Source organism: Chanodichthys erythropterus, chromosome 15 (assembly GCF_024489055.1).
Source record: "Chanodichthys erythropterus isolate Z2021 chromosome 15, ASM2448905v1, whole genome shotgun sequence".
Lineage (NCBI taxonomy): Eukaryota > Metazoa > Chordata > Actinopteri > Cypriniformes > Xenocyprididae > Chanodichthys > Chanodichthys erythropterus.
In genome coordinates this window covers 1607501-1625774 of record NC_090235.1, presented here as the reverse complement: position 1 = coordinate 1625774, position 18274 = coordinate 1607501, and the positions used below count along the sequence as shown (strand labels likewise).

At 34.8% G+C, this 18274-nt stretch overlaps 1 protein-coding gene across 5 annotated transcripts in view; it reads left to right on the top strand.

The window, feature by feature from the left end:
* Window positions 1-5966: 5966 nt before the first annotated feature.
* pals2b (protein associated with LIN7 2, MAGUK p55 family member b) overlaps window positions 5967-18274 on the top strand; it is a 38779-nt gene continuing 26471 nt past the window's right edge. For 2 of the 5 annotated variants that reach the window (XM_067411180.1, XM_067411177.1), the window contains exons 1-2: window positions 5967-6053; window positions 12722-12798. Coding sequence is in view for 1 of the 5 variants with exons in the window: in XM_067411179.1 (XP_067267280.1) it covers window positions 12934-12943 (10 nt within the window). In the remaining 4 variants the exon portion in view is untranslated. Of the gene's footprint in view, window positions 6054-12721; window positions 12799-12909; window positions 12944-18274 lie in introns of all 5 variants that reach the window. The other 3 variants (XM_067411179.1, XM_067411181.1, XM_067411178.1) reach the window with 3 other exon arrangements.

Sequence of the window (18274 nt, the reverse complement as noted above, 5' to 3'; positions counted from 1 at the left end):
AAATGGCCTGTTGGTCAAATACTTTTCTAGGTTCTTTCGGCCGTCAGGAAATTGTAGCTAAGCATTGCAGATGTCGAATAAGGGTTAAATCGCATCAGACATATTCCTAAGTTAAAAACAAAATGTGGAACCCATGAAACACATTATATACATATACAAAAATTATTGATCAGGATGTTATCTTTATAAATTAGAAAAAGTCCTAAAAAATATATAATAAAATTAACAATGTAAAAAGCATTTACCTTCATCATGAAGGTGACGAAAATGTGACGTTCAAAGCATAAAAAATGTAGGAGCTGATCCACATCATATGCAAATGTTTGCTTTTCATGGCTTCAATGTTTTATTATCTTCTTCAATGTTTTATTATCTTCAGGTTTGTCTTGTCACGTATATCTCCTGGGTCTTTCCCTAGTGGCCACTTTATGTCATTTACTTTTTGTCTAGGTCATGTATTCCAGTTGTTTTTGATTTCCTGTTTTCTGTCATTCACACTTCACCTGCCCTTTGTGTCCGAAATTGCGTAGTCATCATGTGTAGAAGGATCTGGATGCAGTATATCCACCATGTTGCCATTGCCACACAACCTACAACGTTAGCCACAATGGCTGTTCCCCTGCATTTATGAATATGTCAAAATCTCTTCCATGGGGTCGATTGCAGTGTTAGGACTGTCCCACTGTCCCAGTGCACTGAAATGTAAAAAAAAAAAAAAATAATAATAATAAAACAGTCACGATGCATAATGGAATATTATTATACTGCAATATTCATTGCATACCACTTACTATTTAAAAGCAGTATGTGAAACAGTGTACATAATAATATTTTTTTTTAAACAGCAGTATGTTATATTGTCAAATGACCTCATTACATTGAATGCTTAAATGTGAATGGTGTCCAGTTGTATACGGCATATTTGGGCAAATAGGTCATCCTGGTATTCCATGCATTGAATACAAAATTTGCATACTATACACCAGGGATGGACAGCTCCGGTCCTGGAGGGCCAGTGTCCTGCAGAGTTTATCTCCATCCCTGATAAAAACTCACTTGCCTATAACTTTCTACTAATCCTAAAGACCTTGATTAGCTGGTTCAGGTGTGTTTGATTAGGGTTGGAGCTAAACTCTGCTGGGCAGTGGCCTTCCAGGACCGGAGTTGCCCATCCCTGCTATACACAGTACGTACTAAAGAAATAGTACAAGTAGTATGTTAGTTCAATTCTAGACATAGCTAGGTCTATTTGTCACTATTTTCCCTTGTCGACATGGTTGTGTTATGTATGTCATAAGCATTGTAGAAGACTTTAGGATCAGTTTGATTCAGCTTGGACTAGAATAATACAGATACAGACTACACTTTTTGGACTGGGGTCCCAGGTGGAAAATAAAGTATACTTGAATGCACTAAAAAAATTAAATACAGGCAAGTACATTTGTAGTACCTTTTTTTTTTTTTGGTGCTAAATAAAAGTGTAAAAATTATACACTATAAATACTCTAATTAAAAGTATGTTTCTACTTCAGTAGTTTTTCACTGCACTTGGAAAAAAAAAAGTATACTAAATAAATACCACTAATACTTAAAATGATTTTTAGTGCATTGAAATAAAGTATACTACCGCAAAAATATACTGAGGAGATTTATTAGTGTATTTCTTAAAAGTGTGCTTTGAATGCTTTAAAAATTAGTTAAATCTTAGAAGACTTTTAGTAATCATAAGTCCTAAATGAAATTGGTTTTATTAAAAATATATTACTAATGTACTAGTTATAAGTACATGTTCCCAACTGTGGTACTTAAGCACACTTAATATAAATGCACTAATTAGCACTAACTCTTAAATTGATTTTAAGTTTCAGATTAAGTAACAAAATACACTTGTTTTATAAATGCATTACTTAAAAGTGTGCTATGAACGCTTTACATAAATTTTTTGTGGATTTTTATATATACTGTCACTAAGTTCTATTTTAATAGATTTTCATGAAAAATAAAATATGCAGGTTAAATGTGTACTAAAATTCACAATTTAACACTAAGTATACTTTTAGCATAAAGTACTTTAAGTGCTATATTTTATATATTTTAATGTTGGAAAAAGTGCTAATGACATACTAATAGGCTGCGTCTGAAAACCTAGGTAGCTGTCTTGCTGCCTCGCTGTCTTATAAGAGAATGACTTGTATGGCAGTGTTTGTGCATGAAGGCACCTCATGAAACTGATTTTGGACAGACTTCTGAGGCAGCGTAACAGTTTAATGATCTACAGCAAAATAGCGCAAGCTTTGGTAAGAACTAAACAAATATTTAATTATTACAGTAGTAATTTCTCGATAGAAATTATATCAAAATTGTTGGCTAAAACCGTACATTTATACACAATCTGAGCAGCAAACGCAACTTTCGGACGCCATCTTTATTTTTCTAGCTCAACTGTCACAGAATGGAAAGCACTGGATTGTGGAATATCTAAGGCAGCTAAGGATACATCCACGCTTCCTTCAAAAATCAATCTGAGGAAGGTATCTCATGAGAAGGAAGTGAAGCTAACATTGGGTTCGGATGTGCCTTGATGCCTTACTACCTTGAAATGTGTCCTCAGAAGGCAGCATTTTCCAGTTTTCGGACGCAGCCATAGTGTACTTGATTGTACTTGTCACGGTTCGCAGGTTCACTGGTTGCACTCTGGCTGCATCTGAAAACCTAGGAAGCTGACTTGTTGCCTCGCTACCCTATCAGGAAATGACTTGTAAGGCAGTATTTACGCATGAAGTTACCTCACGAAACTGACTTTAGACAGACTTCTGAGGCAGCACAACAGTTTAATGATCTAAAGCAAAAAAGCGTGAGCTTTGGTGAAAACAAAACAAATATTTAATTACTACAGTAGTAATTTCTCGCTAGAAATGACATCAAAAGTGTAAAATGTTAGACTATGAACAAATGCAACTTTTGGACGCCATCTTTAATTTTCTAGTTCAACAGTCACAGAATAGATGCACAGGATTGTGATATATAAGGCTGTGAAGGATACATCTATGCTGCTTTCAGAAATCAATCAGATGAAGGTATCTCAGGAAACAGGAAGTGAAGCTAACACTGGATGTGGATGTGTCTTGATACCTTCCTACCTTGAAATGTGTCCTCTGAAGCCAGCATTTTCCAGTTTTCAGACGCAGCCTCTGTCTTTCTGCGAGTGTGTGTTTCTGCTGATGAGCTGATCAGCATCAGCTGGGGCTCCGCTATTTAATGTCTGTGCATTTTGCCCTGTGTTGTCAGATCGTTGGTGTGTTTGTACAATGTTAGTCCTGGCTGTGTTTGAGTCTCTTGTTCCTCATTCCTGTTCTGGATATTCCCTGTTGAGACAGTTTTAGGTTATCTGTTGGACTCCTGTCAGAGGACTGGTTTGCCCATTGCAGTCTCTGCACTACCAAGAAATACTTTGCCCTCTGCACCCACGACATCTGACCCTTGCTACCTTTCCTGCTGCTATTTTTCTTAATAAACTGTTATTTGCTGCATTAGCAATTGAATCCTCATTTCACGTGACAGTACTATTTAAAGACACCATTAACATGTAAAGGGAATATTAACATAGTTACAATACATTTGAAATGAATTATTTAATGTATAAAAATATGTGGGCAATACATTATAAATTTTGTTTATATTCATTTTGTATATAAACAATTCATGTCTGTGTCTGATAAATATATTAAAAGTGTATGAAAGATGGGTTCAAGTGTACTATAAGTGGTAACTAAATACATTTTTTTTTAAATGCAGAGATAGTAGGCTATATTAAAAGTACATTTAATTCATATTCATGTCTCAAAATAGTACAGTTGAGTACACTTAGATGTTCTTAAGATTATCTTAAGAAGTACTAAAGAAGTTAGTATAAGTACAAAATTAGTGAACGAAAACAGAGCACTTTATGTAAGTGTACTGAAATAAAGTGTATATTAGAGCACTTTTTTTTTTTTTTTTTTTTTTTACCTGGGGTATATTGCTAGTTATAATAAAAACATGGATTCAACTGTTCACAGTGGGCTGTAGAACAGAGGAGGAACAGTAGCCTACTTTTAGTGGTGTACTTGTCACTGCCAGGACATGCTAAAAAATAACAGTTTACAATGTTCACATTTAAAAGCGTTTGTCCATATCCCTAAAGAAATACTACTCTATTGATGTATTCACTGATGCCAGGGGTGCAAGTACCTTCTCTAGATGTTTCTCACCTGCAACAGAGGAACCGTAAGACATTTAACGACAGACTAGTAGATTAGAGGAAACAGCAAAAACATTTTGTAGAAAGTGCGCCCTCTTGTGTATGTTTGAGCATCCAGTATCTTGCTTGCCAATTTAGTCTTGCTAATTGTACATGATTTACTCGAAATTATATATTATAATAGGTATAACTATTATAGGTATAAAACCCCTAAAAACAAAAGATAATGCTAAAGAGATAAAGAGCTCTCTATGGTAGCTTACAATTTGCATGTTAAATACAATGCAAATTGTATGGGAAAACAATCGTTTTGAATCGTTTGTAGTCAAGAGATTTTAGTCATTGACTAATATGGTTTTTATTGTTAAAAGTCACTCAAATATGTTTACCCACAAAGGTAAATCTGTTCATTCTTATCTAAATAAGACACCCACACGCACTGCTAGGCCTTCTCCTCTAATCAATATAACCACCAGCATTTTCCAAGTGTGGGTATCTGCAGGTTGGAGTAATGTGCGTGACGAAGAGTAAGGGCATGTAGAAAAGCCGAAAGGTCTTTACAATTGGTCGCGAAAGCTGCCTGTGTGGGGTTAAAAGGTTAGTTCACCCAAAAATGAAAATTCTGTCATTAATTACTCACCCTCATGCTGTTCCACACCTGTAAGATTTTCATTAATCTTTGGAACGCAAATTAAGATTTTTTTTTGTTGAAATCCGATGGCTCAGTGAGGCCTCCATAGGGAGCAATGACATTTCCTTTCTCAAGATCCATAAAGGTACTAAAAACATATTTAAATCAGTTCATGTGAGTACAGTGGTTCAATTTTAATATTATAAAGCGACGAGAATATTGTTGGTGCACCAAATAAATAAATAAATAAATAACGACTTGAAGCTTCGGAGCATAATGAATCAGCGTGTCGAATCAGTAGTTCAGAGCGCCAAAGTCACGTGATTTCAGCAGTTTGGTTTGACACAGCAGGTTTGACACGTGATCCGAATCATGATTCGACACATAAGAATCATAACACTCCAAAGCTTCCTGAAGCAGTGTTTTGAAATCGGCCATCACTAAATAAGTCGTTATTTTGTTTTTTTGCCGCACCAAAAATATTTTTGTCGCGTTATAATATTAATATTGAACCACTGTACTCACATAAACTGATTTAAATCTGTTTTTAGTACATTAATGGATCTTCAGAGAGGAGAAGTTCCATTAACGAGCCATCGGATTTCAACAAAAATATCTTAATTTGTGTTCCAAAGATTAACAAAGGTTTTAAGGGTGTGGAACGGCATGAGGGTGAGTAATAAATGACATAATTTTCATTTTCGGGTGAACTAACCCTTTAAGGCAAGGGTGTCTAAACTTTATCCTGGAGAGCCTCTGTCCTTTAGCTTCTGCTTGCCTTAACACTCCTGTGTGGAAGTTTCTAGTAGCCTATGCCTAGTAAGTCATTATTTAGCTGGATCATTCAGGTGTGTTTAATTGGGGTTGAAGGACAGTGGCCTTCCAGGAGCAGGATTGGACACCCTTGGGTTAGGGATAGTTTCTGTTGTAGCAATTTACCTTTCGGTAAGAACATTACTCCGACCTGCTGCTGCCCCTGTCTCGCATAATCTGCCACGAGAGGGCGAGACCTAAACCCAGAGCACGTTCTGATTAGTCCATGCGCACAAACGTCACTCGAAAGGCGAGGCTTAGCGTTTGATTGGCATTGTGTGTGTCCGAATAGTTAACCACGGGACCCAGGACCACTGAAAGCTTTGAATATCTGACCGGGACGACTGGAGAGGACTCGGAACAACCTAGGTGAGTGCAGAGATTATATTATTTGCGAAGTGCGGATCGGAGCAAGTTGTGTTTCATTTAAAAGTAACATTGCATGTGCTGGAGAGAGACACTTTTGGGTAGAAATGACTTTGCCTTCGGAAGTCCAGCCCCCCAGCTGTCCTTTTTAGTGTGTGCGTGAATTGTGCGTGTTGTATGTGCACGCGCATTGTGTGTGAGTGTTTTGGAGAGGACCAGGTTCGGTTACTGGTGGTGGGTCAGTGACTTGAGAGAATGTCCTTCTCATCTGTCCAGTGTCCCGTCATGGTTCAGGTGGAACAGGTTAAGTCTGCTTTGGGCTTTGAACAAAAAAACAAAAATGGCCGCGCGTGTGAAAACATCTACAACAAATATAGTTTTTAAATGCATATTATAGATATTCTTTTGAAAGTCATAGATTTCGTTCGCCTTGTTCTGCTGATATTGATCTGTTTCTGCTCATCTGATGGTCTCGTTCATGGACTGAACGTCCCACTCTGCAGTTTTGATGGAGCGGAGCTTGAGAAAATGTCCTGTGGGAATGAAACATGGTTAAAAAGGCATGTGTCATGCAACTTCTTAAATCTTAATCGAATATATTTGCGAATTATTTTTTGACTGTGTATGTGAAACAAGACTTTGTATTCTGTAGGAAGAGGAAACGGTGGATGTCCTTGCGCATTTGAGTTTCTTTCGGCCTTAATTGTGTCGTTTTAAAGACTGCTGTCGGTCGTAAATGGTTCTACTGAGCAAAAACCGCAAAATGTGTGTACAGTCTGGTAATTTGGGGTGTAAAATATCTCGCTAGTTCATAATTACGCAGTGTCCTACTCCCACCCGATCACTGGACATCTGCCCGTGTAAACATTTCCTGGGAAGTGACCGGGGAATCCCTCTACGTCATTACGCAGAAAACTTGGGGTTCCAAATGGGCGTGGCTTTAATTACCTGTCAATATCAGAAAACTTCAGAGCAAGACTTAAACTAGTCTTTATTATTTTTCACCCCCTCCACATTTTTTTTTAAAATTTAAATAATCAATTTAATAAAGTATTTTGATTTTTTTTCACCCTTGTCAAACTGTTTTCAAAAAAATCATATATTTTACCTAATTAAATACTTATCTGTTTATAGTAGAATCTTGTCTTTGCCATTTTATTTCTGCCATATCAATTATTTCAAGTCCTTAATGATAATCAGTGTTGTGTTATAAATGTAATTTATATGTTGTTATAAATGTATTATTGGCGGTTTGACATCCACAAATAAAAATATACTGATTGTTAGTCCCTCTTCACAGTTTTTATGAAAAAAAAAAAAAAAAAAATTAAACCTTACTTAGACACAATATCAAATGTCAACAAGTACAATCAAACATCTGACATTTGCTTTATCATTCACTTTTATTACTTTAACTGATACCTAGTCTTAAGTTGTTTTTTGTCTCCCCCAACAAATTCTTTACTATACTTTGATTACTATTTTACTTAGCAGGCTATAATATGCGATTAAAACTTTGTATTACATCTGCCCTCAACCCAATAGGAAAAAGTATATTGCATTAAAAATATGAAGCATGAATAACACAAATGAAAGTGATATTATTTTTAATAGAATGATCTTAACATGACAATACCATGATGATGAGAATTGTTGTTGTTGCCTTTCATTACTTGTTTTGCTGTAACACTTGGCACAATCGGCGTAATCCTCTTATTTGCAGGGCACTTCATCATGCAAACTGACCTACATATTTATGCGAGTGTGTGTGTGTGTAGTGAGGGGGGTTTGCAATGTGCAGTACCCTTTGTTCAGAGACGAGTGTGTGTGTGCTCCATCAAGTTCACTAATTATCAAGCAGTGAGACGTCAGCAGCACATGCTGTGGGATGGACATTAGGCTCTTGGCATATCCAGTCCCTCTTTATAAGAACTGATCCGCAGAGGCATTCAGTAGCTGGTGTACACAAACTTTAATGGATGTATATCCTTGCTAAATTAGACCAATATGATGTGTTTTATAATGGTGTCTTTTGGCATTCTTATTTTGAGGCTCACAATATTTTCTGGACACATTTTGGCTGAATCTGAAATGGCCCCATATATCTTCATTCACTGTTCCCTACATTAGTCCACTAATACAGTCTACTTGAAGGAGTGAATGAAAACGAGTGAGTGAATTCTGGAAGGGCTGCCGCTTTTGCATAGTTTGTGCTTGCTGTATAACTTGAAATTTAATAATCACTTCACTTAATAATTAATAACTAACACTGGATTGTGTTAGTAACTAATTTGAGACATTGGAGTGACTCTCAGTGAATTATGGGTATTCTCTAGCCATTGAGCACACATCAGTTGTACACTCGTTATTGCGGTGCATTGTGGGATTGAATGAGTGCACTTGAGAATGTCCACTAAGGTTTCGGACACCCCTATAAATGACTGACGCCTCCAAATAGTGCCCTATTTAAAGGATTAGTCCACTTTTAAATAAACTTTTCCTGATAATTTACTCACCCCCATGTCATCCAAGATATGGATGTCTTTCTTTCTTCGGACGAAAATAAATTAAAGTTTTTAATGGAAACATTCCAGGATTATTCTCCTTATAGTAGACTTCAATGGGCACCAAAGAGTTGAAAGTCAAAATTAGTTTCATTGCAGCTTCAAATTGTTCTACATGATCCCAGATGAGAAATAAGGGTCTTATCTAGTGAAACCATCGCTCATTTTCTGAAAAAAATTGAAAATTATATAAGTTTTAGCCATAAATGTTCATCTTGAACTAGCTCTCTTCTTCTTCTTCTCTATTTGAATTCCAGCAGTGTAGACACTGCTAAGTGTATTACTGCCCTCCTCAGGTCAAAGTTTGAACTATGTCTATATCGGGTGTGTCTCATACGTTCTGAAAAGTGAAGCCACGGGCTCTTTGATCGCCCCCTGGAGGCTGGATGCACTACAGGTCATAAACCCCGCCCTCTCAATACAGTCGAATGAGACTTCAGTGAAAACGTAAAAATAAATTCTGCTTCAAATAAAACTTTCTGAAAGATGGTTTTGGTCATTTAAGGTAGTTGTTATCACACAGATATATATTCAATTGTTCGTTTTTGTGATGATTTAGATTTTAGCTAGCAATTTGATGCTATAAAAACGGGGCGTGTCGTCATGATTCGAACTTGATTGACAGCTCAGCTTGTCTGAGGACTGTCGGAGCTTCGAGGGGAGATTGAAGATGTATTACCTAACTGTTAATTTTCGATTTCTTTGTTATTTAACACCAACAAAATGAGTTGTTCAGCAGTAAACTGTACTAACCGACCTACAGGATCTGACGGATCACTGAACCTTTTTCTGTAACATTAAATATGGGTGTTATAAGCTAATTAATAAATGTTATTAGTTAAGATAACACACCTAATGTTAACAATGTCGGGAAAAAGCAGGTGATCGTTATCTGGCAGTTACTTATTATTTTTATGGGTATAAAATAATAATTAGCAGGACAAAACTAATGATAGCTTACTCTAATTACAGCAATCGATCTTCTGTAACATTAGTTGAACTTGATTTAAAATGGCAGGACCGTTTCTGACGATTTAGAGTTGTTTCTAGTGGCATATTATATTGATTTTATCTACTGAATTTGCTGTTTTAAAAGTATTATTGCTCTAGAAATAGAATAGCCTATTATTTTATAGGTAGAATTTTAAATTGTATATAATTTTTATAGTCTATTTAAAATACATGAATGATGACGCAGTCGTCTGGGCGGAAGTTTGATATCGCGACTCCGCCTCCGGCTCCACTGACGGTTCTTTCTGCGCATGCCCAGGCTCCAAACTTTTTTTTTTTTGACGTATTGCGTAACATGTCAGCGCCCATTCGGTCGGCCATTTTGGCTTCAGTTCATTACAATGGAAGGAAGCGACGTTGCGTCGTCCATCTTTTTTTACAGTCTATGGTCTATATACTAACATATTGCATATAAAAATTAGTTCAAACTTTGACCTGAGGAGGGCAGTAATACACTTAGCAGCATCTACACTGCTGGAATTCAAATAGAGAAGAAGAAGAAGAAGAAGAGCGCTAGTTCAAGATGAGCATTTCTGGTTAAAACTTATATAATTTTCAATTTTTTTCAGAAAATGAGCGATGGTTTCACTAAATAAGACCCTTATTCTCATCTGGGATCGTGTTGAACAACGGCTATTGTCTGTTACAACACTGATTTTGACTTTGTATTTGGCCTCTAAAGTATTTTTTGTAATAAATCTTCTACCATTATGTGTGTAAACTCCTCTCTTTGTTAAACTTTGAAATGTTTATTTGAGCTTATGCATCAAAGTAATTTTTTATCAGTTGTCTTTTTATGACTTTTTGGCTGTTTTCGCTCTTCTAGTAACATGTAAAGATAGCACATAGATTCACTGAAGCTTGCAGAATTACACAGTCCCTTGACAATCCATAGAAACCATCTTAATTCAACATGTATGTTGGTCACCTATTTTTATCTGTCATGTAATATGCATAGCACACTCTCTAACTTCTTCACTTGAAATGAAAATGCCTAGAGTCTTAGAAGTAAAGGTTCTGCATCGAACCTTAAAGGGGTTTCTGTCAGGCACTTCATATAGAACCTTTTAGGGGTTCTCATCATAAGATCATTTTATGAATTTTGTTTTAATTAATTAATTTTGCTTGAATTAATTTTTGTATATTGTTTAAAGTTTATGAATTAAACAGCTTGGAAACAATATATCACTACGAAAAATGGAAGTAACCTTTAAAACATGAAAATATTATGCAATCATTTAAAGGGTTTGTCAGGGTTGGGCATAAATTTTGGGCATAAATTTTAAAATTGATGTATTTTAAAATAAAATACCAAATACCTTAATTTTTAGTGTATCAAAATAAACTACAAAATACAGCAGCCACACCATGTATCAAAATAAGCTACTGTATTTTTGTATTTTAAAAATACTAAAAAATACTTTTACAAGGGAGCATGAAATTTCTTCGCAAACCATCCATCAATTGGCCTAATTGATTGATCACTTCATCATTACACTGATTCAGCTGATTAAATGAACAATGTTTGGTGTTTCCATGGTTTTATGTCATCATGTAGACTTCTTACAAAGTATTTTACAGTATTTTAAAAATACAAAAATACAAAACACATATTTGATACAAAATACGAAGCCGTTTTCAACAACCCTATCAAATACAAATTACAAAATACTATTTTGTATTTGAAATACATGTATCATAAATACTGCCCATCCCTGGGGTTACTTCACCCAAAAATGAAAATTCAGTCATTAATTACTCACCCTCATGTTGTTCTACACCTGTAAGACCTTAATTCATCTTCAGCACACAAATTAAGATATTTTGGATAAAATCTGATGGCTCAGTGAGGCCTGCATTGCCAGAAAGATAATTAACACTTTCAATGCCCAGAAAGCTACTAAATGTAAAACAGTTCATGTGACTACAGTGGTTCAACCTTAATGTTATGAAGCGACAAGAATACGTTTTGTGTACTTTTTGAATACTTTTTTCGCCAAAAAAACCCCAAAAAATGACTTTATTCAACAATATCTAGTGATGGGTGATTTCAAAACACTGCTTCATGAAGCTTCAAAACTTTATGAATCTTTTGTTTCAAATCAGTGGTTCGGACCACCAAAGTCACGTGATTTCAGTAAATGAGGCTTTGTTATTTCATAAGTGTTTCAGAATTCCAATGGTTCGCATGACTTTGGCAGTTTAATACGCGCTCCGAACCAAAGATTCGAAACAAAAGATTTGTAAAGCTTTGAAGCTTCAAGATGCAATGTTTTGAAATCATCCATCACTAGATATTGTTGAATAAAGTCACTATTATTTTTTTTGGGTGCACAAAAAGTATTCTCGTCGCTTTATAATATTGAGGTTGAACCACTGTACTGTTCTAAATATGTCTTTAGTAGCTTTCTGGGCATTGAAAAAGGAAATGATCTTGCTGGCAATGCAGGCCTCACTGAGCCGTCAGATTTTATCAAAAATATCTTAATTTGTGTTATGAAGATGAACGAAGGTCTAATGGGTTTGGAACGACATGAGGGTGAGTAATAAATGACTTAATTTTCATTTTTGGGTAAACTACCCTTTAAGATACAAGGCAGTTTATGGAAACTTTTTTTTTTTTTTTTGAATATTGAACACTCTTTGTCTTCTGACTTGTCTGGTATTCCCATTCGCAGTTGCCCCTCCTGACACTGGTCCTGTATATAGGCTGTTAAAGTTCATGGTTTTTCACACCTGTCAATACATGAATGACTAAAGCTAAATTTATGCATGGGATATTCAAGCAATATGAACATCATATCTTGGATATGTATGTCTTAAACATGACAGATGGCAAATACCATGCCAATAAAACGTCATCATGTATTGCTTTTATAAAGACTTAATTTTTAAACATTGCGACATGAGGAGATCAATGGAGCAGAAGCATAGAGGATTTTGCTTAACACAACAAACCAGCCAACTGCCTCCTGACCTCAAATAACGGTTCACACAATGACCCTGCTGTATCAGGATCAGGGCTGTGACAGTCTCCGTCCCAACCCAAGAAGAGAAGTGTGCGCGTGATCAGTGTTAAATTGTCTTTCTCTCTAGAGTCGGCACTTGCCTGGAGCAGTGGATGAGAAGTTTGTAGCAGCACGGGGAGGGAGTGGGAACAACATCGGCCACAAGTGAGTTGTGTGTGAGTGTATAATTTTGGAGTGTGTCTGTGTGTGTTCATTCTTCCAATGTTACTTGATAGTATATGAACAGTATTAGTGAATGTGACATTGTCTTCACAGCTGGAATCTCATTGATCGGCAGCCATGATCACAGGTAGAGATGGTGAAGTGAGCAGGAGAAAGACTGAGTGTACTTATCTGTCCTGCAACTTACTATGAGAGTACAAGTGCTTTTTAGTAAGCCAGTCCTAAAACTGCTGAAAAAAGGTTGTGGTTAGTGATTCAGGTCGGCAATAAAGAGTTTTAAGTTGAGAGATATAAAGTAAACACAAGAGATATAGTATATACAATGATAGAGATTAATAATAAGATATCATTTTAGATATAAAACACAGTTTAATTTCTATGCATTGTCAAGTTTTGAAGATAAACCAACATGCATATTAGTCTTTGGTGCCTAGAACCTTAACTAGTGCCTAACCTACTTTTGCAAAGATTTAAGTATGTATATGTAAGTAATGTGATAAAATAAATGAAAAGGTGTTCAAAAACATTTTTGGAAATGTTGAATATGCTGCATAACAATTAATAGTATGTTCATTAGAGTCGCACATTTGCCACCTTTCTGATTACGGACATTCAAATGACTGACAGAGGTCATTAAAGGCACAATATGTAAGATTTTTGGATTAAAATATCCAAAAACCACTAGAACAGTGTTATATATTCTGTTGACTTGTGTACTTGCATTATCCGAGATGTTTCCAAAAATGTTTAAATCCAGAGAAACAAGCAATTTTAACTAGTGTCCCATTTCTTGTCATTGTGTCGCCTTCCGGTTTTATTTTGTAGAAACCATGGGAACACCAAAGAAGCTTTAATTTATTATGTTTTATTAGACGAGGGGACAACTGTTTGGATACATTTATAGACAGAAAGCTAATCATTGTTATATAGCTCAACACTGTTAGTCTCGTTGTTTGAATCTAGTTTTCTCGATTTTCCGCAAGTACCATGTTTTCACCATGCCTCAGAGAAGTGGCTAACATAGCATAATCAGATGCAGCTTTATTTTTAGTAACAGTAAAACGGCATTTTCTCCATAATACAATGCGTTTTAAAATTAACGACAACTCCCATGATTCCTTGCTCAATCTCGGCAAGCTACACATTTGTTTTGAATAGGTGTCCTCTAGTGGCAAAAAATTACACATTGTGCCTTTAAAGGAATAGTTCACCCAAAAATTAAAATTCTGTCATTTACTCACCCTGTATGAATTTCGTTCTTCTGCTGAACACAAAAGAAGATATTTTGAAGAATGTTGGTAACCAAACAGTTGATGGAAAAGTAAATACTATGGGGCCAGTGGAGCCCATCAACTGTTTGGTTACCAACATTCTTCAAAATATCTAACTAACTATCACTATCACTACAAAATATATAACTATCATTGAAATACTTTTATAATTTTTATTAACAGTTTTAATTAGTTTTATTTTTAGATTATTTTTAGTTCATAATTACACAGTATGTAATTTTTGTAATTTTTATTTGTTGTTTTTTTAGATATATAGATTTTTATTGATTAAAAAAATGTTTAATAAGTTTAATAAAAAAGTAAATAAAATATTTCAAGTAATTTCAAGTAAAAATGTGTAACCCTGAATATTAGTGAAAATTTGGGAAGGTTTACATTGTATATATGTGTGTAACTCCATTATTTGTAGGTCAGCTAAGTCCTCAGCCTTTCTCCACAGATTTAAGCCTACTAAAATATTTTTGTAGCTATTGCTAACCAAGAACAAATGTTCACTAAAAATACTTACAGTTGTTGGGAAACCAAAGCCTTCATTTGGGTTTTATTAAGTTGGTGTCTTAATTACATCTATTGGACACAGTCCAATAAAAGGCTTATAGTAGTATCACAAAGTTGCAAAGGCTCTCCGTGTGTAACTTTGAGTTAGCCTCTTAGGCTAAGCTAATACCTTACAAACATAATGGGCTTTTTCTGCGACTGCAGATTGTACCTTAAAGCCAGTTGATGATTTGCATGTTCTTGGTATGTCATAAGTCAGTGTCACTTGATATACTTATTTGGAATTGTTTTCTCAAATTTATGTTCAGAAATAAATGTGTAATTAACCAAAATTTCTATTTCATTAACTAGCTAATGCTAAATTTAAGATAGCTGCCAAATTCAGCTTTGAAACTCACAGCCACTTTCCTCTTAAATGCATCATTTAAAGCACATGCAGTAAACATATGGAACCTTCCTGGAAGTATCTCACCCCTCAGGCATTATTCATCACCTTGTTTCCCGCCTCCAATGAGTCATTTACACACCTGATGCTCGGACGTGCCTTTTCAGCCTTGCTCTAGCAAGCTCATAATGGATTCCCTAATCCACCACGGTTGTATTGAGATTAAAATCCGGCTCAGATTTACAGAAGGCAATGCCATGAGAGGGGGAAGGAGAGGAGGGAGCTGTGGGGGAGGGGTGGCTGGATTAGGGACAGAGCGTATCCTCTTACGGCACAGCTGTGCAAGAGAGTGGCTGTCATTGCTGGATGCCTCTACAAACTGACCTCAGATCAGACTACGCCACTATATCATTTCTGAACAGAGAAGCGATTATTTTAGACCAGCCATTTGAATGAGCATGACTATTTGAAACTTATCTGAGGTTTTATATATATATATATATATATATATATATATATATATATATATATATATATATATGGACAGTTTGGCCATGCTACATTTTGTATATAGTTGTATATATATTTAAATATATATGTAAATATATTTTGTAAAAGTATGTAACAAAAATGTTATTATAACAGTCAGTTTAGATCAGACGTCACTAACCAGTAGATCACAGTTGACCCAAGATGTATTCCATGCAGATCGCACATTTTTTTGCACGCATTCTCGTAACATTAGTATAAACATGTTTTTGCACCCACACTTTTACTATTACCCACACATTTTTTATGCTTTATTATTATTTTATTTTTTTTTTTTTATATTTCTTTATTTTAAATTATTATTTATTCATTTTTTTGGACTTTTGGTGGGAAAGAAATGTTTTAGTCGCTTGGAACTTGAATTGGATACCATTGTTAGATAATTTAGAAACTGAATGTCCAGTGTTTCCAGATTTAACTCTAATAAGCACTCAAAAAGCACATATGCATAAAATAATATTTATTTAAAATGAGTATTTGATAAACATTTGTTTTATTATTTACAAAATATTAATATTATTATTACCTTTATAAATAATAATATTTCTTTATCTGAAATGTATAAATATATGCACTACCATTCAAAAGTTTGAGGTCTGTAGGTTGTTTTTTTTTTTGAAAGAAAGAAAGAAAGTAAATAGGCTAATATTTTTATATAAAAAAGACAGTACAGCATTTATTTAAACAAATATAGAATATATTAAAATAGAAAAAAGTAATAATATTTCACAATATTACTGTTTTTATTGTAGGTTTGGTCAAATAAATGCAGGATCAGTTAGCATAAGAAACATCAACAAATCCTACCAACCCCCAACATTTGACCAGTAGTGAATTTTTATACATTTCAGATATAGTAGCTGAATATTTAAATGTAAATGTTAATAATTAATGCCAGTGATTGATAATGGCACCTGAAGAAACCAACTTGGCTCATTCCTAATGCAGTGTGCATGATGTATTTCAAAATTAGGGGGTTATTGCTTAAATTACCACCATGGGTGGAATTCTTGGTCATGAAATGAGAGTTGTGAACTGAAGATTATTGTGTCATTGCTGTCAGAGTAAATCTAAGTGAGCTGCTGTTAATACATCCAGCAAGCTAATGCATTTGACCCCGACTGACATTAATAAATGATTAAATTCAAGCATAAAACATTATACAATCGATACATGCACTCTAAAAAATGCTGGGTTAAAAAAACAACCCAAGTTGGGTTGAAAATGGAAATGCAAACCCAGCGATTGGGTTGTTTTAACTCAGCTATTGTTTAAAAATTACTAAATTGCTGATTTAAAATGAACACAAAAAATTGGAAATTAAAAATCAGACACATAATAACTAGAGCCAACAATAATAATAACAAGGGGTGAACATTTATTAATAATCAATTTAATAAATGTTTATTGTTTAATTATTCATTAAACTTATTAATAAATGTTTATTCATTAAACATATTAAAGGGGTCATATGATGCCACTTTTACAAGATGTAAAATAAGTCTCTGATGTCCCCAGAGTGTGTATGTTAAGTTTTAGGTCAAAATACCCCAGAGATAATTTTTTATAGCATGTTCAATTTCTGAGTTTTTGTGCATGTCCCTTTTAAATGCAAATAAGCTGCTGCTCTCAAGAAGGGGGCAGAGTTTCAAGAGCTCATGTTAGCAATGCCGATTACCTCAGACTCACTGAAAATGTCAGAAACTGTTCAGACTTTTATGTTCAAAACGGAGTCCGACAATGAGAGAGATTCAAGAAGAAGTGACAACATAGAACGCAACAGGACGTTTCTGAATGGTTAGATGATGACTTTATGTAGCTGATGTGGAGTTAACGATAAAGTCATTGATTAGCATATTCTGTCATCTATAAATTGCTCATGTGAGAACTGTTGTAAGATGCTTATAGAGCCAAAGAATATATTCTGCATGAAGATAGAACAGGTAGTTTATTTTAATTACGGTTATAACTTTTCATGTTGTCATTTTGCTTTTATGACATGTTATTGCATTTGTGTTACATGCTGTATTGCAATAACCCTTTATTGCGTCTTCTCTGGGGCAGGGTTTATGTAAATTTTAGGGTTAGTGATGTCACCAACCCGCAAAGAAGCTTGTTGTAGTCCCTACCAGCCGTTTGTTGTAGTCCTTAAAAAGAAAATATCTCCCTTTGATTTGAACTTTCAGCATCATAACTTTGCAGATGTTGTTTATGCTCTAACAGCAACATTACACACTAACTAAAGTTAAAAAAGTGAAATCATAATCAACCACCCCTTTTAATAAATGTTAATTTCCAACATATTTTGAGTTCATTTTAAGCAAGCAATACAGTAATTTTTAAATATTTGAGTTAAATAAACTATCCAACATTTCACCCAACCGCTGGGTTAAAACAACCTATTTTAACTTAACCGCTGGGTTTGTCCATTTTTAACCCAACTTGGCTTGTTTTTAACCCAGCATTTTTTAGAGTGTACATTCAAAGCTTTGTGCATCTGACCATTTGGAGAATATGAGCAAACTCTGGTCTCAAACATGTCTGTCCAGAGTGTGACATAGAAACTGTGAACATCCACACTGTAAAAAAGAATTGTTGGTTTAACTTAAAAAAGTATGTTACCTGGTTGCCTTAATTTAGTTCATTGAAATTAAAAATTTGAGTTAATACAATGAAGGCGATTGATTTAATCAACAGAAACTCAAAATATTATGTTATCTGAACCACATTAATT